The sequence below is a fragment of the Myotis yumanensis genome, unplaced genomic scaffold (assembly GCF_028538775.1).
Source record: "Myotis yumanensis isolate MYYU_CA2020_CCGP unplaced genomic scaffold, mMyoYum1.0.hap1 SCAF_14, whole genome shotgun sequence".
In the NCBI taxonomy this organism is placed as follows: Eukaryota; Metazoa; Chordata; class Mammalia; order Chiroptera; family Vespertilionidae; genus Myotis; species Myotis yumanensis.
Window position 1 is genome coordinate 44,539,020 of NW_027223765.1, and position 24,342 is coordinate 44,563,361.

The 24,342-nt window shown below is 37.2% G+C and overlaps 1 protein-coding gene across 25 annotated transcripts in view; it reads left to right on the forward strand.

Annotated features, from left to right (window-relative positions):
• The window catches only part of SLMAP (sarcolemma associated protein), a 169,763-nt gene that overhangs the window by 76,320 nt on the left and 69,101 nt on the right, over window positions 1–24,342 (forward strand). For all 25 annotated transcript variants that reach the window (XM_070390831.1, XM_070390842.1, XM_070390835.1 and 22 more), the window contains exons 4-6: window positions 16,079–16,151; window positions 20,912–20,948; window positions 22,877–22,939. In XM_070390831.1, the coding sequence (XP_070246932.1) occupies window positions 16,079–16,151; window positions 20,912–20,948; window positions 22,877–22,939 (173 nt within the window). The remainder of the gene's footprint in view (window positions 1–16,078; window positions 16,152–20,911; window positions 20,949–22,876; window positions 22,940–24,342) is intronic.

The following is a 24,342-nucleotide window of genomic DNA, read 5'->3' on the forward strand; positions in this document are numbered from 1 at the left end:
ATTTTTTCTTCTTGTCTGATCTCTAAGGCTAGTACTTCCTGTATTATATTGAATAATAGTGGTGAAATCAGACATCCCTATCTTGTTCCTGTTCTTAGGGGAAATGGTTTTAGTTTTTGCCCATTGAGTATGATGGCCAGTGTTGGTTCAGTTGGATGGAACCACCGCTTGGTGTACAGGTTCAATTCCCAGTTTGGGCACATACCCAGGTTGCGGGTTCAATCCCTGTGTAGAGGCAACCGATAGACGTTTCTCTCTCACATTAATGTCCTCTCTCTGTCTGTCTCTGTCTCTCTCTCTTCTCCCCTTTCCTCTCTTCCCTCTCTCAAATAAAAAAACCCTCCAGTATATATGAAATTTACTTAATACCTATGTGTAAAAGGAAACTTTAAAAAAGAATATATAATATATAGAAGTGTGTGTATATACTAGTAAAGTCAGGATTTTGTTAGGTGATATGAGCCTGATGTCATTGAACATATCAGTTTATATAACTGTTTCTTCTCTTCCCAGCTCTTTAAAACCAGCTGATTTTGTTTTTTGGCTTTTTATATAGTGTGGCTCCAGGGAGGAAGCTCACTGATTAGTACTGTACTAACAACCTGCCTTTTTTTTTTTTTTTTTTTTTTTTTTTTTTTCCTCTTAAAGTATTACAAAGGGTATTACATAAGTATCCTTTTCCCCCCCCCCCCCCGCCCTTGACAAACCACTACCCTCTCTTACCCCCCAGTGTCTTATGTCCATTAGTTATGCTTATATGCATGCATACAAGTCCTTCGGTAACAACCTGCCTTATAGATAAAAAATAATCATTGTAAACAAATAGGGTGACATTGTAATGGATTTTTTATTTTTAAAGGAAGGAAGGAATGGAGAAAGCCAACCTATCAGATCCCCCTAGAATGGGAGCCTTAGCAAACTAGCTACTGGCCACCACTTTGTTCCCAAACCCACAGACTGCTCAGACAGGATATGGATTTTTTGGGTCACACAACATTGCAGTCCTCTGTTGAAAAGTTTGGGACTCGTTAGTTCTATAAAGTTTACATATAACTTCTATCAACTCATCAGCTCAGGTCCACTTCACCAATATCTGTTCCTGAGTAAGTCCCTATGAAAAAAGAGCCTATTAAGAGCAAAGTCGAGAGCTCCCCTGGAAAGGTAAAAAAAAACAGGGATCTGCGCAGGAAACTTTGCCAGACCTCTGAGCCCAGAGGGTCGGAGGGAGACCGTGTGGCAGACAGCCGCGACTCTTGGGACAGACACAGCCCCTGACTGGGGAAAAGAGTTCCGCGGGATTCCTGGCACCGGGGGACTTGAGATTTGGATTCTGTGATTACGGAGGACTGAGCCTAAAGGGGGCAGCCAGATCATGCAGTGCTGCAGATCCAAGCAACAGCAGCCTCCTGATCACCACACCCTCTGTCTGAGGAACAGCAGCTGTACGTGAAGCCTCCCCTCACCAGCCAGAAGAGCCACCACAGCCGTGAACAGCACCCACCAGAGGAGCTGCTGCCAACTGAGGAGCAGCTGCTACCACAACCACCCAAGGAGCAACCACAGCCCAAGGAGCCACTGGCACCCAGGGAGCAGCCACTGAACGACTCAACATCTAGATATGTCAGTGAGATCAAACATGGGCAGGCAAAGAAACCCCCAAAGAAAAGAAAAGGAGGACTCGCCAGAAAAGCAGCTAAGTGAGACAGAGATATGCAACATGACGGAAAAAGAATTCAGAATAAGGGTCCTAGCGTGCATAAACCGGATGGAGGAAAAAATCAACTACTTTTGCAAGAAGCAAGAAGAAACAGATGAAAAAATCAATAACTTATGCAAGACCCAAGAAGAAATGAAGAGCGATATAGCTGCAATAAAAAACACCATTGAAAGCATCAACAGTAGACTAGGAGAAGCGGAGGACCAAATTAGTGAATTAGAAGACAAAGAAGCAAAACGCATCCAAACTGTACTGCAATTGGAGAAAAAAATTAAAAGACAGAAGGAGAGCCTAAGGGAGCTTTCGGACAACATGAAATGAAACAACATACGAATAATAGGGGTGCCAGAACAACAGAAAGAGGAACAAGGGTTAGAAAACCTACTCGAAGAAATAATATCAGAAAACTTCCCTGAGGTGGGGAAGAAAAAAGTCACACAAGCACAGGGAGTCCCAAACAAGGTGAACCCGAAAAGACCCACACCAAGACACATCATAATTACCATGGCAAATGTTCAAGACAAAGAGAGAATATTACAGGCTGCAAGAGAGAGACGGAAAGTTACATACAAGGGATCTCCCATTAGATTACCAAATGATTTCTCAACAGAAACACATCAGGCCAGAAAAGAATGGACGGAAATTTACAAAGTGATGCAAAGCAAAGGACTGAATCCAAGAATACTCTACCCAGCAAGGCTATCATTCAAAATTGAAGGGGAAATAAGAAGCTTCATAGACAAAAAAAGGCTAAGGGAGTTTATCACCACCAAACCAGCAATGCAAGAAATGCTAAAGGGACTGGTGTAAAAAGAAATAAAAAGCACAGAAAGAAAACAGCCACACACAAAAAAGAAATGGCTAAAAACAAGTACCTTTCAATAATAACTTTAAACGTAAACGGACTAAATGCTCCAACCAAAAGACATCGAGTGGCTGAATGGATAAAAACACATGACCCATACATCTGCTGTCTACAAGAGACCCACCTCATTAGAAGGGACTCACACTGACTGAAAGTGAAGGGACGGAAAAATATCTTTCAGGCAAATGGAAATGAAAAGAAAGCTGGGGTAGCAATACTTATATCGGACAAAATAGACCTCAAAGTGACGCCATAACCAGAGATAAGGAAGGCCACTTCATAATACTAAAGGGATCAATACAACAAGAAGATATATGGTAAACATATATGCACCCAATGCAGGAGCACCCAAATACATAGAAAAACTCCTGGAAGATATCAAAGGAGAGATCGACAACAATACAATCATAGTAGGGGACTTTAATACACCACTGACATCACTGGATAAGTCCTCTAGACAAACAATCAGCAAAGAAACAGCAATCCTAAATGACTCACTAGATCAGATGGACTTAATAGACATCTTCAGAACACTTCACCCCAAAGCCACAGAATATACATTCTACTCAAGTGCTCATGGGACAGATTCAAAAATAGACCACATATTGGGTCACAAGCAAAGTCTTCCCAAATTCAAGAAGATTAAAATCATAAAAAGCATCTTCTCAGACCACGATGGCATAATGTTAGAAATAAACTACAATAAAAACAACCCAAAATACTCAAACACTTGGAAGCTGAATAGCATGTTATTAAATATTGATTGGGTTACCGATGAGATCAAAGAAGAAATTAAAAACATCCTGGACACTAATGACAATGAAAACACAACAATCCAAAACCTATGGGACACAATGAAAGCAGTCCTGAGAGGGAAGTTTGTAGCTCTACAGGCCTATCTCAAAAAACAAGAAAAAATGGTAGTAAATCATCTAACTCTTCAACTCAAAGAATTAGAAAGAGAGCAACAAGAAAACCCCAGAGTGAGCAGAAGGAAGGAGATAATAAAGATTAGAGCAGAAATAAATGACATAGAGACCAAAAAAACAATTCAGAAAATCAACGAAACCAAGAGCTGGTTCTTTGAAAGGATAAACAAGATTGACAAACCTCTAGCCAGGCTCACCAAGAAGCAAAGAGAGAGGACCCAAATAAACAAAATCAGAAACGATAGAGGCGAAATAACAACAGACCCCACAGAAATACAAATGATTGTTAAAAAATACTATGGGCAACTCTACTCCAACAAACTAGACAACCTGGAGGAAATGGACAAATTCCTAGAAAAATACAACATTCCAGCACTCAATCAGGAAGAATCTAAAAATCTCAATAGGCCAATAACTATGGAAGAAATTGAAGCAGTCATCAAAAAGCTTCCAGCAAACAAAAGCCCAGGACCAGACGGCTTCACAGGGGAGTTTTACCAAACATTCAAGGAAGAACTAAAACCTACCCTCCTCAGACTACTACAAAAAATTCAAGAGGAAGGAACACTTCCAAGCTCATTCTATGAAGCCAGCATCACCCTAATACCAAAACCAGATAAAGACAACACAATGAAAGAGAATTACAGGCCTATATCCCTCATGAACATAGATGCCAAAATCCTCAACAAAATCTTAGCAAATCGGATCCAGCAGTACATCAGAAAGATCATACACCATGACCAAGTAGGATTTATTCCAGGGATGTAAGGATGGTACAATATCCGCAAATCAATAAACGTGATACGTTACATAAACAAATTGAAAGAAAAAAACCACATGGTCATATCAATTGATGCAGAAAAAGCATTCGACAAAATCCAACATCCATTTTTGATAAAAACTCTCAGCAAGGTGGGAGTAGAAGGATCACACCTCAACATAATAAAAGCCATATATGACAGGCCCACAGCCAACATCATACTCAATGGACAGAAACTAACACCATTTCCCCTAAGAACAGGAACAAGACAGGGATGCCCACTCTCACCACTCCTGTTCAACATAGTACTGGAAATATTAGCCGTTGCAATTAGGCAAGAAGAAGAAATAAAAGGCATCCAAATTGGAAAAGAGGAAGTAAAACTGTCCTTATTTGCAGACGACATGATATTATATATACAAAACCCTAGAGACTCCATCAAAAAGCTACTAGATTTAATACATGAATTTGGCAATGTAGCAGGATACAAAATTAACCCCAAGAAATCTGGGGCATTTCTGTACACCAATAGTGAACTTTCAGAAAGAGAGATTATAAAAACAATCCCATTTACCATCGCACCAAAAAAATTAAGATACCTACGAATAAACTTAACTAAAGAGGTAAAAGACCTCTACTCAAAAAACTACAGGACGTTGAAAAAAGAGATAGAGGAAGACATAAACAGATGGAAGAACATACCGTGTTCATGGACTGATAGAATCAACATCATTAAAATGTCCATACTACCCAAAGCAATCTATAAATTCAACGCACTTCCCATTAAAATACCAACGGCATACTTCACAGATCTAGAACGAACTCTCCAAAAATTCATCTGGAATAAAAAAAGACCCCGAATAGCTGCAGCAATCCTGAGAAAGAAGAAAGTAGGTGGGATCTCAATACCAGATATCAAGATGTGTTACAAAGCCACTGTTCTCAAAACTGCCTGGTACTGGCACAAGAACAGGCATATAGATCAATGGAATAGAATAGAGAACCCAGAAATCGGCCCGAACCAATATGCTCAATTAATATTTGACAAAGGAGGAAAGAACATTCAATGGAGCCAAGATAGTCTCTTCAATAAGTGGTGTTGGGAAAATTGGACAGATATATGCAAGAAAATGAAACTAGACCACCAATTACACCATACACAAAAATAAACTCAAAATGGATAAAGGACTTAAATGTATGATAGGATACCATAAAAATTCTAGAAGAATTCAAAGGCAACAAAATCTCAGACATATGCCAAAGCAATTTCTTCACTGATACATCTCCTAGAGCACTTGAAACTAAAGGGAAATTGAACAAATGGGACTACATCAAAATAAAAAGCTTCTGCACAGCAAAAGAAACCATCAACAAAACAATAAGAAAACCCACTGCGTGGGAAAACATATTTGCCAACGTCATATCTGATAAGGGCCTAATCTCCAAAATTTATAGGGAACTCATACAACTTAACAAAAGGAAGATAAACAATCCAATCAAAAAATGGGCAAAGGACCTAAATAGACACCTTTCAAAAGAGGACATTCAGAAAGCCAAGAGACATATGAAAACATGCTCAAAGTCACTAATCATCCGAGAGATGCAAATCAAAACAACAATGAGGTACCATCTCACACCTGTCAGACTGGCTATCATCAACAAATCAACAAACGACAAGTGCTGGAGAGGATGTGGAGAAAAAGGAACACTCGTGCACTGCTGGTGGGAATGCAGACTGCTGCAGCCACTCTGGAAGACAGTATGGAGTTTCCTCAAAAAACTGGAAATGGAACTCCCATTTGACCCTGTGATCCCACTTATAGAAATATATCCCAAGAAACCAGAAACACCAATCAGAAAGGATATATGCACCCGTATGTTCATAGCAGCACAATTCACCATAGCTAAGATCTGGAAACAGCCTAAGTGCCCATCAGTAGATGAATGGATTAGAAAACTTTGGTACTTTTACAAGATGGAATACTATGCTGCTGTAAAAAAGAAGGAACTCTTACGATTTGCAACGGCATGGATGTAACTGGAGAGCATTATGCTAAGTGAAATGAGCCAGTCAATGAAGGAAAAATACCACATGATCTCACACATTCATGGATAATAGAGACCATTATAAACCTTTGAACAGTAATAGATACAGAGGCAGAACTGCCTCAAACAGATTGTCAAACTGCAGCGGGAAGGCCAGGGAGGGTTGGGGGGCAGGAGGGAGGGGGGTAAGAGATCAACTGAAGGACTTGTATGCATGCATATAAGCATAACCAATGGACATAAGACACTGGGGGGTAGGGGAGGCCAGGGGATTGTCAAGGGCTGGGAAAAAAAGGGACATATATGTAATACCCTTTGTAATACTTTAAGCAATAAAAAAATTAAAAAAAAAAAAGAGCAAAGTCAATGGTATCTTCCTTTTGCTTTATGCTCCCACAGCACTCAATTACTTTTACTCCCCACAATAAACCTTGCCTTTTCTGGCCTTCAAGCCATTCATTGCACACACATGTGTTTTCCTTCACCTAGAAATGTTTCTAGGCTGCACAAGGTGCCCTTCCATGTCCCCATTACACACTGTGCTCCTCCCCTTTATGTGTTTGCCTCCCTCACTAAACTGTGAGCTGTGCAAGAGCAGTCATTGTATTTGTCTTCATTATAGAAACTCCACTGAACCTGGCACCAATATTGTTGATAAATTTTAAAAAGTCCCATGAATCTTCATCCACCATTTTACAAACTTCTTTTTATCATATTAACTAAGATTTTTTACAACCTTCCTCCTAATACGAGGATTGGAAATTGGCAACATTCTTGTTACCCACTGCCCTTTTTGTTCTGCTGTGACTTAGTTACTTCTCCTTACCCTGCCTTAAGCTTGAATTTCCTCATATTATGAAATGGGACTCAAGGGTTTTGATAGTGTTCAGTGTTCACACTGTGACACAGTGTTCAATGTGAACATTGAAAGGATGTTATGAAGTGCTCAGTGTAGGGCAGGGTACTTTTATTATCACTAAAACCCTTGCCAGTCATTTGTATCTTTTTTTTTTTTTTTTTTTTGCCATCAAGTTTACCCTTCTTTCTCAGTAGCCTTTACCTTTCTGTCCTTTGGAACCATCATTGGCCATTCAAAGATACTCTCACCAACTAGACTACTCCTTGACTTTTGGCTATGCTGGCTTGCTTGTTCCTGGCTCTTGGTAACTTTCACTATAAGCTTTACTTGCTTCTACTTTCTAGCTCCTAGGGAAAATCACAAAGCTGATTCATCACAGACCACACCAGATTTGCCATGTTGACTGAGAGAATCTTCTGATGTCATGGCAGTGTACCCAGGATGTATACCAGAATTACCTGCAGAGCTTTGTAAAACTACAGATGCCCGGATCTCACCCATTCAGCCCTAAGAAGAATTGCTGGGTGTGGGACTTGGACATATCTAATTTTTAAAAGCCTCAAGTTGTTCTTTTGGACAATGAGGTTTAAGATCTCTGCTCGGTTAAATTTCTGGCAAATGTTTTATATGCTTTCCCTTATTTTCAAGTCCCAAGTTTCACTTCTTGCTTTGTCTGCTGTGAATCTGTTCATACGGGCTCTATACCTGTATTTCCAGCTGCTTGTAGTTGTTTCCTTTCGAGTGTCCACTGTCACCTTACTCTGTACAAAGCGTAATTTAGTCTTCAAATGAGAGTATTCTACTGACGTCCCAATTTCTTCTATTCCATCGTTCTCCCAAACACTCTAGCTTAGCTTCTTGGTATCTTATCTCCAGCAGTTATGTCATCTACACCATTTGCCCTCCATTCCCTGCTATTTCTTGTTTTTCCTGTTGCCAACCTAGAGTGTTAATAGCAGCTTTCCACTTCTGGCTACCATTCTTCTGTTACAGATTTATTTATGTCATTCTGCTTTTAGAAGCCTTAGTGACTGTGCCAATTGCAGAATAGTCTGAAATGCTTAATTGTACACTTGAAGCCCTCAAAAATATGACTCAATTTAGCCTTTTGCTTTTATTTCCCTTATATATGTTAAGCTATTAACTAGATTGTTTTGAGATAAGAGGGTATATGGAAAAGATTCTTTTGAATCCTAGCACTGCCACTTGCCAAAGGTGTGATCTCCAGCAAGTTATTTTAGTCTCTTTGACTTTAGTATGTAAAGTCAAGTGTAAAATGGGACATAAAAATAACTATTTGCATGGTTTGTCATAAGTAGTTAACATGTATAGTGTGCTTAGCATGAGGCCTGCCACGTTAGAGGGCCTTGAAATACATTCTTTATCTCATCTTTTCAATCTTCTCTCCTTAGATTTGTGCTCTCTCATATCCTTCTCTTTTTCTGTTTCTTTGCTTATGCCATTTTCTCTGCCTTTGCTTTCCTTGCCCTTGTCCATTCCAAATTCCCACAGTGTTTTATATTTATTGTAGTATTTGTGAAAGTTTCTCCCTTTGTTATGTTAAGTATTTCTAGTTCTCTCTCTGTAAATGAAATTGAAATCCTAGCCATAATCATCTTGTTTTCCATCATTCTCAGCATACTGCTTTGTAGCCAGCAGGTTCTCAGTGAATATTAAACAAACAGGTAAAGCCAGAGAATCACCACTCCTCATCGGTGAATAAAAAAATATGCCAAAGAGCAATATCATTTCACAGTATGCTAGAGAAAGTGGAAAATGAATCCACCTACCTAGAGAAAGGATTCCTCTCACCAAACAAATATGTAGAAACAAAATTCCTGGAAGAGATGGTAGCTGATTCTGAGTCTACCATCTCTCTATGATTTCATGTTTGAGCCTGGAATATTTATCATACTAGAAAGCAATGAAGCTATCTAAGATTGCTGGGTTTCTGTCAAAGAACTCGGGAATTAATGTGGAGTTCCAATTGATCAAAGATGGGACACTTTGATCATCAAACAATAATAATAATAGCAGTAGATTGAAATGTATCAAATTTGTTTGAATCCATGAATGCACCATGATTCTAAAAGAAAAAGATTTGATTACCTTTAGAAGAACTTAGGAAGCCTATTTATCAACCTGCAAACAAAAAATGAGAAAGATTAGCCTGGCCAGCAGGTGTGGTTCAGTGGTTGAGAGTCAACTTATGAACCAGGAGGTCTTGGTTCGATTCCCAGTCAGGGCACATGCCTGGGTTGCGGGCTCAATCCTAGCAGGAGGCAGCCAATCAATGATTCTTTTCATTGATGTTTTTCTCTTTCTCCCTCTCCCTTCCTCTCCAAAATAAATAAAAATATATTAAAAGAAAAAAAGAGAAAGATTGAAGTATTTATGCTACCTTTCCTATAGGAATTACACCTGCAGTAAAGTTTTTATAACTGAACTCGGCTCACAAATGAAGATAGAATGATACAATATCAATTTAAAAATATTTTTGCCTGCCCAGTGTGGCTCAGTGGTTGTCCATCAACCCATGAACCTGGAGGTCATGGTTCGATTCCCAGTCATGGCACATGCTGGGGTTGTGGGCTTGATCCCCAGTAGGAGGTGTGCAGGAGGGAGCCAATCAGTGATTTTTTCTTGTCATTGATGTTTCTATCTCCCCCTCCCTTCCTCTCTCTGAAACCAATAAAAACATATTTTTAAAAAATTTTTTTAGAATTAAAAGTTTTCTATTCAGCTAACTTTCCTTGCCTCTTTTCTAACTTGAAAAAAAAAAAAAGGTCTTTGAATTGAAAACATTATGAAGCAAAAACTTTAGGAGTGAAAGTTCAGTAACTCTTTTATTTTAGATTTCAGTCAAAAGGAAGTAAGTCCGCAGCTTGGGAAATTATTATTATTATTGAAACTATGTATTTAATACAACAGCATCATCTTTTTGTTTTGTTTTGTTTTGTTTTGTTAATCCTCACCTGAGGATATTTTTCCATTGATTTTTAGAGAGTGGAAGGAGGGGAGAGACAGAGAGAAAGAAACATTGATGTGAGAGACATTTATTGGTTGCCTCCTGCCCAGGCTGGGAATTGAGCCTCCAACCAAAGTACATGCCCTTGACTGGAATTACACCTGGGACCCTTCAGTCCACAGACTGGTGCTCTATCCATTGAGCCAAATGGGCTAGGGCAGCTTGGGGAAATATTAACACCTCTAAGGGAAATTTTAACACCTCTCATTTAGCTCTTGGTTTTTTAAAGTTTTTTTTTGGGCTTTTATGGTCTTACTCATTGTACTTCCTATTATTGCCAGTCATTTCAAGAGATCCTTCAAACTACTCAAGTGTAGGTTTATTAACCTTAATAAGCAATGCAAGAATGGTGATAGAACTAGACTGCAACATACTTCAGAAGTTTTAGTTTCTCAGTCTAGGGCCTTAAACAGTTTTTCAACTTATCAAAGTGAACATGGGTCCTTTAAGTGGTGTTCATGTGAAGAGGCAATAGAAAAGGCTGGCTGCATACCATAAAGTAAATATATTAACTCAAAAGCAAAATAAATAATCTCTGAGATAACAGAGAAAAAACCCATATAAGTGGCAGTCAGCTGTTGTAGTCTTAATTCTGGTTTTTCATCTCCTAACTACAGCAGGTAATTGCAGATTTTTCTTCCACAAACACCTTGTTTCCCTGATTCAGACACACCTGTTTTTCATGTTTTAACATTTCTGAAATTTGGGGGAAGCTTATAAGGGTAAATATATATTTAATATGGCAGTGTACCTATGGAATTCTTACCCTCCCTAAGAATCTTTTTTTTTTTTTTAATTTGAGCAAGCTGGATTTATTACTCATTATAGAAAAAAAGAGAACAAATAATTTGAGTAACCAGGGGTGTCACACTAAGAAGTATTAGAAAAGATCTAATATAGGATTAGGGCTTTGGTTGGATGATTTGGGGAGGATCCAAGAAAGCAGGGATTTGAAAGGGGAGTGGGCCTAGCTGGGGTGGCTCAATAATTGAGCATCGACCTATGAATTAGGAGGTCACGGTTTGATTCCCTATCAGGGCACATGCTCGTCTTGCGGGCTCGATCCCCAGTGCAAGAGGCATCTGACTAGTGATTCGCTCTCATCATTGATGTTTCTATCCTTCTCCCCTTCTTTCTTCCTCATCTTTGAAATAAATAAAAATATATTTTTTTAAAAAAAGAAAAGGGGGTAGGATTCTATGATTGGACATTTCAGTAAATTGTATCTTTAGAGAAGGCAAAGTAGAGCTAAGGCTTAAGGCTATAATTGGTAAAGAAGTAGCAGGAACTCATATTAACGAGGAGAGAGGAGTATTTGCTATTTTGCACAGTGATCTTGTTTTTGTCAGTGCTTAGATGAAGTTATGAAGTGGTCTTGTTTTCTTCATAGTCTCAGAATGATCTTGTCTGTTATTAGTAAGATTACTTATGTCCTCCAGGAGAATAACATGGCCTAGCAGCTATAAATATTAGAGCAGTTCCTAGATGCCAGGGCTGGTTTTTTTGTATGTTTTTTTGTTTTTCACTTCTCATCATTGTACCTAGTACATGGTATTCATGCATTAGTTACTTTTTGAAGTTACTTTCAGATGTCAAGTAAATAAAGAGTTTTTACTGTGTTCTGAAGAACGCTTTTCGTGGCCAGGTAGAGGAGAAAGAAGATGGCTGTGCAGGGTGAGAAGTCACGCAATCTGTTGTCTGCAAGCTGGAGAACCAGGAAAGCCAATGGCTCAATTCAGCCTTAGTCCAAAGGCCCGGGAACCAAGAGAGCAAGTGGTAATGATAGAAGTCCCAGAATCTAAAAGCCTGTGAACCAGGTGCTCTGATGTACAAGTGCAGTAAGTGATGGATGCCCCAGCTCAAGAAGAGAGAGAATTTCTGAGAAACTTTTACTTTTTAAAAAAATTTTTTTATTCATTTCAGAGAGGAAGGGAGAAAGAGATAGAAACATCAATGATGTGAGAGAATCATTGATCAGCTACCTTCTGTATGCCCCCTACTGGGGATGTGCCTTACAACCTGGGCATGTGCCCTGACGGGGAATTGAACCATGACCTCCTGGTTCATAGGTTGATGCTCAACCACTGAGCCACACTGACCAGGCCTGAGAAACGTTTAAATTGTGTGTTTTACAATCAGTTTTATCTTTGAGTCTTTTAAATTCAGTAATAATGCTTCTGGGTGAATTTGGAGAGCATAGTTTGTTTTAAAAGTACTTAATAAAATACTGTACAGCAGCATTTTCCAAAGTACAAGGGGGGCAAAAGTGGATTAACAGTTGTTTATATGGAAAATAATACAATAATTAATCAATAAAAATACAAGAATAAACTGTGTTTCACATACTCATAACTTTTGCCCCACCCCGTATTTTCTTCAAAATACGATATATGCCATATATATATGTGTGTGTGTATGATTATGTGATTATGGTTATACCAGTGTGTGTGTGTGTGTGTGTGTGTGTGTGTGTATGATTATATATATATATATATATATATATATATATATATATATATATATACTGGTATAACCATAATCACATAGTTCCTTTATGTGTTCCTAAAAAGGGAGCAGGGATGCGCTCAATGGTTACATAGGTTTTGAAAATGCATCATGATGTACATTAAGCTCTGAGAAAGCCTGTGATTTAAAAGATTAAAAACTCTTTCAACTTCTTTTAACCAAATATTTTCTAAGCTCCTCTAACCCCACCTACTAGCACTCCATTTTGAGAAATGCTGCTATATAGAGTTGATTAATGCAAGTTTTAGAACAAAACATTTTCATCAGATTGCTTTTGCATATTATTAAGGAGGTAACTGACATTTCTCTGCATCTAGTTGTCACAAGAACCTTTTCAAAGGCAGGGTTGGCTACATTGTTAGTGTAGTCAGACCGTGGTCTTTAACTGCCTTCAATAGTGCGGCAACCTATATTGCCCAGTAAGTGTTAGCCCTTGGTTCATCTCACAGTTTGTACACCACCAGTCTAGTTGCTGGACTTCCGGGTGACATATCTGAACAATAGAAATCCTGATGTAACATATAGTTTGTCATCTTAGCACTGTAACTCACTACACCTACTTTTTTTATAAACAATTTTCTTATTAATTTAAATATATTGGTAAAGTGTCAGTTTTGCTGGATCTTTTTGTATTGTGCTCCTGTATTTATTGTAGCCTGTTTGTAGTAAATTTCTGAAGGAGCCCTAGAGCTGGAATAAATTCATCCCTTCCCTATCTTTAGCCAGGGAAAGGTGGGAATTAGGTGTTTCTTGCAAATAGAGATGAACCATGCCATTCTCAAAGTGAGAGGCAGGCAACTTCACCCCTGAGTAATGGAAGCTGTAAAATATTAACCAGACATGTTCTTTGATGTATTCAATAAACATTTACTAAATGCCTGCTTTGTACCAGAAGCAACCAATCCTTGTTGCCCTCAAGGAGTTGAATCTAATTGTTGAGACAGCAGTTGTGTAAATGATAAATATTAAAAATGCAGTGTGCTTGGTGTTATAATAAATAGATTTAGGAGGCTTTGGGGACACAACTTAGATTCTGAGCTTTGGTGAAGGAACTAGAAAAGTCTGAGTCTGGAGGATAAGTAGCATTTGATCATGCAGGTCAGGGGATAAAGGACATCACTGATAAGACAACTTGTGTAAAAGGCATGGGGTTGCCCTAACTGGTTTGGCTCAGTGGATAGAGCGTCAGCCTGTGGTCTCAAGGGTCCCAGGTTCGATTCCGGTCAAGGGCATGTACCTTGGTTTCGGGCACATACCCAGTAGAAAGTGTGCAGGAGGCAGCTGATTGATGTTTCTCTCTCATCGATGTTTCTAACTCTCTATCCCTCTCCCTTCCTCTCTGTAAAAAATCAATAAAATATATATTTTTTAAAAAGGCATGGGGTTGTGAAAAGTAAGGTGTTTGGAGATGCAAGTAGATTTGTTCTCATCTAGGGTATTTATGGTAGCAGGGTGGAGGAAGAGGAAGGAAGGAAGGAAGGAAGGAAGGAAGGAAGGAAGGGAGGGAGGAAGGAGCTCAGTAGTTCATGGCCATAATTGTTATGTTAGGCAGAGAATTTAAAAGACTGTCCATAGATGGTTCTTAATATGTGCTAGAACTTTTCATATAATAAATAAGTTAATGAAAATTAATATTGAGTAAAGTTGCTAAATTACTTAAATTTAATGTGTATTTCCAGATGTCAGAGTAATCATTACTTCATGTTTATAATACCTTCTTGATGATTTGTAGGACTTATCACTTAATAAGTTACCCTCCTATAAGTACATTAGCTCTATTCTTTAAAAATCAGTTTTATTGAGATATAGTTTATTTATATCAGTTTTATATTGTATATACAATTCAGTGAGTTTTGACAATGTATCGAGTCACATAACCACTACTCCTCTAAACATGATATAGTATATTTTCATCACCCTGCATTCACTTTTAATCAGAGTTTGGTAAACTAAATAAATTAACTCTTTGAACCCGGGAAGAGGTTCTATCTGAAGAATAGAGAAATTTAAAAAAACTGTCAACTTTTAAACCAGCCCCCAAATTTTATTTTCTATGAAACCCACACACAAAGAGAAGCTTTCTTGCCTTGGCCAGTGTGTTCAGTGGTTAGAACTTCGGCTCATGCACCAAAGGGTTGTGGGTTTGATCCTGATCCCTGGTCCCGGTCAGGACGCGTGTGGAAGGCAACCAGTTGATGTGTCTCTCTCACGTGAATCTCCCCCCCCCCCCCCCACCCACTCCCCCAAAACCTTCTTCCCTCCCTTCCACACTCTTTAAAAATTAATGGGGAAAAAAATCCTTGGGCAAGGATTAATAACAACAAAAAAAGAAGAGAGAGAAGCTCTCTGTACAGTGTTACTTTGGGGGCTTTTGTCTCTTGAAATCTTCAGAAGGAAAAGGAGGAAGTAAGAAGTTGTCTATAGCCCTGGGTGGTGTGGCTTAGTTGGTTAGAGCACTGAAGTGTAACAGGTTTGATTCCTGATTAGGGCACATACCCAGGTTGCAGGTTCAATCCCCATTTGGGACACATAGGGGAGGTAACCAATCAATATTTCTCTTACATCAATGTTCCTCTTTCTCCCCCCACCCCCATTTTCTCTCTCCCTCTCCTTCTAGAGTCAATGAAAATCATATCCTCGAGAGAAATTAAAAACAAAAAATTTCTTGAAAAGCAAAAAGGGAGTTGTCTACATAATGACTGGTGTAAAGCTATATAAAGATGTTTGGGGGAAGAAACAACCACAAGAAAATAAAACCAAAATTATAAATACTGAACTAGAAACGTCATACTTGAAGTCTAGCAAATAGCTCTGGTACTTTATAGCAGAGAGTTGTAGCAGCAGTTTCATTTGTCTGAGGACTTAGTTTTCTCACTCATGGTGAAATGAATGGCACATTTCAAGCTGTATTATACTGAACTGTAGAGTTTTATGAGGTGTGGATAGGAGTAATAGGTTGGGGACAGGAGAATTAGGAATAAGGGCTAAATTTTAATCTGGGGAATAGTTGGACTTAGGTTCGATGCTGGCAAATAGGGAAGACAGTGCATTCCTCCCTCCCCACCCCTTAATTGTACTTCCATATATTAAGTTTACCTTTTATTGACTTGTTATAGCATAGGAGGTTAGGAGACTTTTCTAAGCAGAATTCTACCTGTATTTGTGATTTGTTATGGGTAGGTACAAGTTTCTCCAGGATAATGAATATTGTCATTAAACCATCAGGTTTATTTTTTCCCCCAGAAGTTATTACATATAAGAATAAAATATATATTTACATATAAGAGGTATGAAGATTCATATTTTTAAACAATTATTTTATCCATCTTATTTGTTTGTTTTAACCAGTTACCCATGGGTGTATTGTTTCCACAATAAAACTTTTTCTACCAGATGGCATGGAAGCCCGACTCCGCTCAGAGTGAGTATAATTCAGTGCTATAAAATTTTGTTTTAATTACCTTGGTTAATAATATTATAGATGATGGTGTACCATTAATACTTTAGGATTATTCTAACAATGTTAGAAAATTCATGTATTACTTTTGGACTAATGCACTTCACTTTGTTTTTAATATTAGTTGTAATTCTAAGTAGGCAATAATGGAAGCACAGGTTATATTTGTGCTTCCAAATTTAATTATACAGTTTATATTTTGATGAATAAATTAGTTGTTTTCTAAAATATTTAGGATATATAAGTTATTGGTGAGTGATAGTTGGCTACATTCATTTTGACCTGCATTTAATGTAGGGCTTCTTAGACTATGATTGCCTCTGAGGTTAATGCCGGTGTCACAATCTTATAGAACCTTAAGGATGTTAATATAGTTAGTAGTACATTTTGGTGGGCTTTTTTGGAGAGATTTTTCAGTGCTGTAATTTTTTAAAAAATTGATATCAGAGAGGAAGGGAGAGGGAAAGTGAGATAGAAACACCAATGATGAGAGAGAATCAGCTGCCTTCTGTACACCCCACACTGGGGATCGAGCCCACAACCCGGGTATGCTCTCTGACTGGGAATCGAACCTTGACCTCCTGTTCATAGGTTGATGCTCAACCACTGAGCCACGCCAACGGGACTTTTTTAGAGATCATTTAGAGAAGGACAAATCTAAAAGAAAAAAAAATTAGTCAGCATCTAAATGTTAATATGTAAACATAAGTACATTTTGACTTGTACTTTTCACAGATTATCATTATGAGGTGTTGGAGGAAGCTAAATAATCTAAAATTCAGCATTTTTTATTTTGGGGGAAAACCTTGAATATGCTAGAAGTTTGTTTCTATATCTAATATAATATTTTCTGCTTTTCAAAAGCAGAGAAAAAGATCTAAGGGTGGGAGGTTGAGAGAACCACAGTGTAAGGCAAAGTATAGAGTAGTCAGTAGGAAAGAGAGATGGAAAAAGAAAGCAAAGTGCATAACCCATGGACACAGACCAAAGGGTGGTGGAGGCCTGGGGTGAGGGGCGGGGTTAGGTTATAAGGGATCAATGGGAGGAAAAAAAGGACATATATAATACTTTCAACAATAAAGATTTTTTAAAAAGAGGGTATGCCAATCTTATAAAAAGAAAAAGAAAAGAAAGCAGAGAGAAATCTTCCTATTACTGTGATAGTCTGTTCATTCATTAGAATGATATATTACTCTTCAGTTAGAAGCTACCAAGTTTTTTTTTTTTAGCTTCAAGGATATCTGAAGCAAAGCAGAAATTTTAAAACATTATAAATTTAGCCCTGGCCAGTGTGGCTCAGTTGATTAGAGCAATGTACTGTGTACCAGAGGGTGGTGGGTTCATCAGGTCACATGCCCAGATTGCAGGTTCCATCCTCATTTGGGACGTGTGCAGGGAGGTGCCAGTTGATGTTGTTTCTCTCTCATATCATTGTCCCTCCCTCCCTCCCTCCCTCCCTCCCTCTCCCCCCTTCTTCAATAAAAAAATAAAATTAAATAAGAATTTTTAAACATTATAAATTTAATAATAAAATTAAAGACATTATAAATTTAAGACATTAATGTTTCCTATTTTTAATGATAGTTTAATTATTAAAAATAAAATTAACTTTGGGAACTTGATTGTGACTCAGCTTTTATGAGTTAACATTTTAAAAAGAAGAGTAACTGTTAATCAACTAATGAAGTATGGCTTCTTAAAGACCTTGATGTTTGTATTTGATAATGAGATTTTCCTTTCCTTTAGTCAAAAGTTTTGAGCAATTACATAAAGGGTCATCTGTGTACTAGGTTTCACCCAGTAGGACATGTGAATTTTTTCAAAATTTATTTCAGAGAATTGTGTCACTATCCCTCTTGTTTCCCCAAAACTTTTCATCTTTGCCCAATTTCCTTCTCATTGTTCGATTTTATTTATGTGGTTAAATATTAGCATCACTTAAAATTTACTGTCAATTTCATTGTAAATAATCTGGCTTACTTTATGGATGAGATGAATTTTGAACAGGCAAGTCTCTAGAGCTGGAGGAAGGTCAGAATGTTCTTTAAAGGAGGATGGTCCAGTTCAAGGCCTGTTCTGTGACTTGATCAGGCCTTCCTTTTCTCATTTGAAAAGGAACATAGCCCTGGCCGGTGTGGCTCAGTTGGTTGGAGCGTGGTCTAGTACACCAAAAGATGGGCTCGATTCTGGGTCAGGACACATACCCAGATTGGGGATTCAATCTCCAGTTGGGGCTCATGTGTGTGGGAGGCAACCGATCAATGGTTTTCTCTCATATTGATGTTTCTCTCTCCCACCCTTCCTCTAAGATTAATTAGAAAAAAAAAGAAAATGGAGCCGAAACTGGTTTGGCTCAGTGGATAGAGCGTCGGCCTGCGGACTGAAAGGTCCCAGGTTCAATTCCGGTCAAGGGCATGTACCTGGGTTGCGGGCACATCCCCAGTAGGAGATGTGCAGGAGGCAGCTCATTGATGTTTCTCTCTCATCGATGTTTCTAACTCTCTCTATCTCTCTCCCTTCCTCTCTGTAAAAAATCAATGTAATATATTTTAAAAAAAGAAAAGAAAATGGGAGATAATAACCTATTTAGCAGGAATTTTATGAGGAGGGTTAAACAAGATTGTGTACTTAAAAGAGAGTAATACCTGGTATATAATAAGCACATGATGTTTCTTTTATTGTAATTTAATATTTTTAACAATCGAGATGCTTTTAAGTATGCAAAAATACTTAGAGTTGAAGGGACATTGTATACATAGCATTGAATGCTTTTAAAGTCTTCAGTAGTTCTGAAAAAGTTTATTCTTTTTTTTCCTTGATTTTTATTATATTGTACAAATAATTTTTATTGATTTATTTGAGAGAGGGAGGGAAGGGGGGGGAGAGAAAGAGAAATTTATTGTTCCACTTATTTATACATTCATTGATTCTTGTATGTGCTCTGACCAGATATCAAACCCGAAACTTGGGGTATCTCATGAAGATGCTCAAACCAACTGAGCTGCCTGGACAGGGTTTTACAAATAATTTTTAAATGATAAGAAACAAATCCCCCCACCCTAACATTAAATAACAATTTTCCTTTTCTACCTTTCTTGTTGCATATGAACTTTTTCCATAATTCAAATAGAATATATCCATATCCAAGATAGTTTTGGTAAAGTACAAATATATATCACTTATAAAATGTTTTGATTTTTAGCTTTTTAAGATCTTCACGAGAACAAAAAAATTTGTACTTGAGTCACTAAGAAAACTGGAGTTGTACATAATTTTTTAGATCTTCATTAGGCACCAGCTTTGTTAGGTTCTTGTGATAGGTTCTGGGGGTAGAGAGATGAATTGGTCACAGTGCTGGGGAACACAGATGGGAAATCAAACAAGGAGAGTAAAGGATTATAAGGTCTCAGTGAGAGTCTGTACAGGATATCTATCAAAGGTGCTCAGAAGGGAGAGAGGTGCTGGTACTTAATGTTCCTTTTCGTTCAGCACTTTAGTATATTCATGATTAATTGAAACAGTTTTTTAGGATGTTTGCACTTACTACAATGGGATCAGAATTGTCATTTCTATTTTTAAGCCCTGAAAGATCAGTTTCTCAGGGGCTTACATATGATTAACCAATTGAATCTAGGGGTTTTACCCAGTCAGCCTTCAAGCTGACTCTCACCAGAGTGACCTCTAGGATATGGTGCCATTAGAAACTGGTAGGGGACATGGATGGCATCCTTGCTCTTTGCTCCCTCTACTCAACCCCAGCCCACATACATCATCTTACAGGACATTGTAAGATAGGAACCCTGGCTTCCTTACGCTGCAGTGTTCTGATGGGAGTGGTGGTAGTGATCAAGTGCTACAGTGCCCTAGGTACTGTTTTAAGCTCTTTATTTATACCAGCACATTCAGTACTCACAATAACCCATGGGGTTGGTTTTATGATTATTCCCTTTGTATGGATGAGAAAGCTGAAACCCAAGATTACACAGCTGGTAAGTAGAACTGGACCCAGTCAGTGTAACTTCTGAGCCTGCATGCCTAACTGTCATACTTCACTGCCTCTCTGTCAGTAGTAACTTTATAAGGCCAAAAGACAATTAGTACCAGTTAATACTATCTGTTTACTGTTTATCTTTAAGAGGATATACTGAGTTTAGTTTCATACCTACATCTAAGCTTTCAGTTGTTAGTTGTGTGAGGCGGCTGGGTGGAGAAGACTAGTACTACTCTTTTGACTAGCTAAAGTTGTTCTGTACTCAAACAGGCTTCCAAAGTATAGCTTTCTTTTCAATAGAACTATGTTTTTTAAGAATTTCTGTATAGGAATATTTAATTTTAAAAGAACTTAATTTACATGTTCCAAAATGGATAATTTGGAGTGCTGCTTTTTCATATAGAAGTTGGAAATGGATAATTTAAGGAGTGCTTCTTTTTCATATAGTTCTTATGACCAAGGAATTCACCATAGCTCTTATTAAGTAGAGGATTCTTAAAGAGCATTTAATACATTGTGGATTTTGAATTTGTGTTTAGAAATATATTTTGTATGAAAGGTTTGTATATTTATTATCTTATTTTCTATGAAGGATTAAAAATAATTCACATTTTTTTAATCATGTAAAGGCAATTGTATGTCAACTTTAGGGTTTAAGATATTCTGGTACTGTCATATTCTGTTTCCTCTGTTGTCCGGAAATTAGATAAAAATTCTAATTTTTACTTTTCAGTGTCATCCATGCTCCATTACCAAGTCCTGTTGACAAAGTAAGTTGCCAATGATTGTTTTTTTCCAAACTAACTTAGCTCTATTGCTTTGAAAAATGTTTCTGTTTGTTTTTAATATGCTTTACTTAGAAACTTATTTCTCTTTTGTAACAAAACCTATAGAATGCATATAGATATATGGTTGCTGTAGTCTTCTGATCTTCAATATCTGGAGAATTTAGACTGGATGTTTCTTAGGAAAAAGCCTTTGTTATCTCAAGTAAATGGCTATGTAGACTAGAAGTACTTGTTTTGTGCCTAGCCAAAAGTAAGAAGTGTTTGTTACTACTCTTTATTTTGGAATACAGTTCTGTCTCGAAGTATTTATTAAAGCTTTCTGCACAGAGACTTCACTCTACATATATCTACACATAGAAATAACACAGAAATATGGGTTTATAGAAATTGCTCTTTTATTGTCCTTGCAGATTGATCAGTTTTAGCCTGATTTGGTCAGAAATTTTGCAATAATTACTTGTTAGAAAATATTTTTTCTTTTGTTCAGAAATAATGGTGTATTAAACTGTAGATATCATTGCTAAATAGTGAAGGAAAAAAACCCCAAGCATCTTTTGTATCTTTTGACATTAATGTATATGTGAGTTTTCTTAGTGCAGTAACTAAACTATTGGGGAAAACATTTTACATTTTTTTCTTCCATTTGGATAAAGAATGAAAGCCTGTTTGAAGCAAAAGTGCTCTGTTAGATTCCTTTTTTAGAAGTAAAAGTGGTTAGTCACCAACTTCAGGAATACCAAGAATTATTTCAGAAGTAAATGATGGCCTTGCTGATTTAGGACTAACTTTAAAAAATAATGCCGCCTCTCTGTCTTCTTGCTAGCATATTAATAAATATGAGCCTAATCAAGAATGACTCTGTTAGTGATCATGAATAACTTGGTAATGGTGTGATCATGAATAAGTTAAGATATGAGGCTTGGTAGTGTTGAGAGTGTGGGTAAATGTCTCAGCAACCTATTAGTGCCCGTCTTTTGTTTGTTGTTGTTTGGAATAATGCCATGGTTTTATATTCCACACTTAGAAGAAACCCATTATGGCAGGTATTTGTTCTTATACTCTTGAGTTCTAAGCATTTGACTGTTACTTGTAATGTTTAAACACCATAATTTCCCATCTTTTTCTTCTTAAAACCGACCTGTAGTTTAAAGGGGGGAAAAAGACAAAACTATTTTCGTTGCCTATGGCCATTGGATTCAGTGTTACATTTCTTTTTTTTTTTTTTTTTTTTAATATATTTTATTGATTTTTCACAGAGAGGAAGGGAGAGAGATAGAGAGAGTTAGAAACATCGATGAGAGAGAAACATCGATCAGCTGCCTCTTGCACATCCCCCACTGGGGATGTGCCTGCAACCCAGGTACATGCCCTTGACCGGAATCGAACCCGGGACCTCTCAGTCCGCAGGCCGACGCTCTATCCACTGAGCCAAACCGGTTTCGGCAACATTTCATGTATTTCTTCTCCCTGTACCCCCACATACAAATACCATTTTGAAGATGGCTACTTCTAAATGAATTGTGACTTATTGACATATTAAAGAACTATTTAAATATAAATTTGAAAGGGGAGGGAAATGTAGATAGATCTATTGATTTAGGTGGTATTATTTCTGGATTAAGAAAAGGCTCTGTAGCTATAAGTTTGTGATTTGGTTTATAAGGAATATTTTCATGAGAAAGACTTGTTCTATCATCCTTCTTATAAATCTCAAACTGGCCAGCATGATAAATACTACTTATAAATTCTAGACATAGGGCAGAAATATTTTGAAAACGAAAGGAACTGGTTAATTTGAAAAAAAATTATTTTGCATTATTTCGTGAATGGGCATTTTTGGGACTTGGTTTGGCTTTAAAGTCTTTTATAAATATTTTGTATGACTGTTGATACTATCATTTTGTTTCTAGGTTGCTGCTAACACTCCAAGTATGTACTCTCAGGAACTATTCCAGCTTTCTCAGTATCTACAGGTAAAAATAAAGCTTAAGAATTCTTAGTCTTTAAAAGTAAAATTAAACAACTTAGGTTTGATTTTGTTAGTTCAAAAATATAGGCTAAAGAAATATTGGTTAGATATAAGTACTAAATAAATACCTTTTCATAGTAAAAAAAATGGATTACAAATACGTCTTAAGAAGAAAGAATAAAAAAAGAGGATTGTTAAGTCTAGAGAAGATAAGGTTCTGTTTGCAAGAGAAGTTTTTTCTTCAAATATGAGGATGTGTCAGAAAAAGTTCTTTACCTATAGATGACTTTTAAATAAAAGTAAACCTGGAGAGATGGTTGCTTAATATGATATTAAGAGCAAATAATTATATAGTACTTATTATCTTGGTTCAGCTACTCAATGAGTTCTGTGACCTTGGGTGAGTCATTATGTTGGAAGTCTTCAGTTGCCTTTTGTTTAAAACAATAGAACTAAACCAGTGATCATGGGTCCCTACATTCTTTTATAGGAATCAGTTAGAACAGTCCTACCTCAGTTAAGAATGTGCACATCTTTGAAAATAAAATTATCAATGTATTAATCAGATCTTATCTTCCACTGGGGATCATGTAATGGTGCATAGAAAAGCAGCTTTACACACTTGGAGTTTAGTTGAGTATTTAAGAGCGTAGACTCTAGCCAGAATTCCCTGGACTTGATCTGTGGCTTTACCTCCTGACCTGTTGGAAAAGTTGTTTAACTCTTTTGTGCCCCATTTTCCTCACCTGTGATATGGGTATAGTAATAGCACTTACCTCTTAGGATTGTGAAGAGTAAATGAATTAATATATCTAAAGCACTTAAAACAGTGCCTGGCACATGAAATGTATTCCATAAATGTTAGTAGTTGTTTACCATATAGTAAGAAAGCACAATAATTGACCTAGATCGCTCATATAGAGAGATGGAAGTAAACTTTGAGATTCATTTAGTCCAAATGTCATTTTTCATATGAGAAATCTGGGGCTCGTATAGGTAAAATGATTTCCCAAGGCTATACACTTTTGTTACTAGTCATCATGGATGGTGAATTCAATCACTCGAGTACTCTCTAACTTTCTTACCAGTTTTTTAAATATTCATAGTAGGAGTAATCTTTCAATGGTCTTTTATTAATTCGCTGAGAGAAAATTATACTGCACTGACTTTTCTGTATACATATTTTTGAATTGGTAAAGTTCTAATGTAAGTTGTAAACCTTTTGAATAAAAACTAGAATAGATGCAATTCATCCCTTAGAACCAAAAGCCTATTCCTGAAAGTATTAGATTTATGTTAGGACTTGGTTTGTGGAGTTATGAAGTTTTAAGTCAGATTGAGTAAAAAAAAAAAGTGTAATTACACCATCTAGTGCAGTGGTTTTCAACCTTCCTAATGCCGCGACCC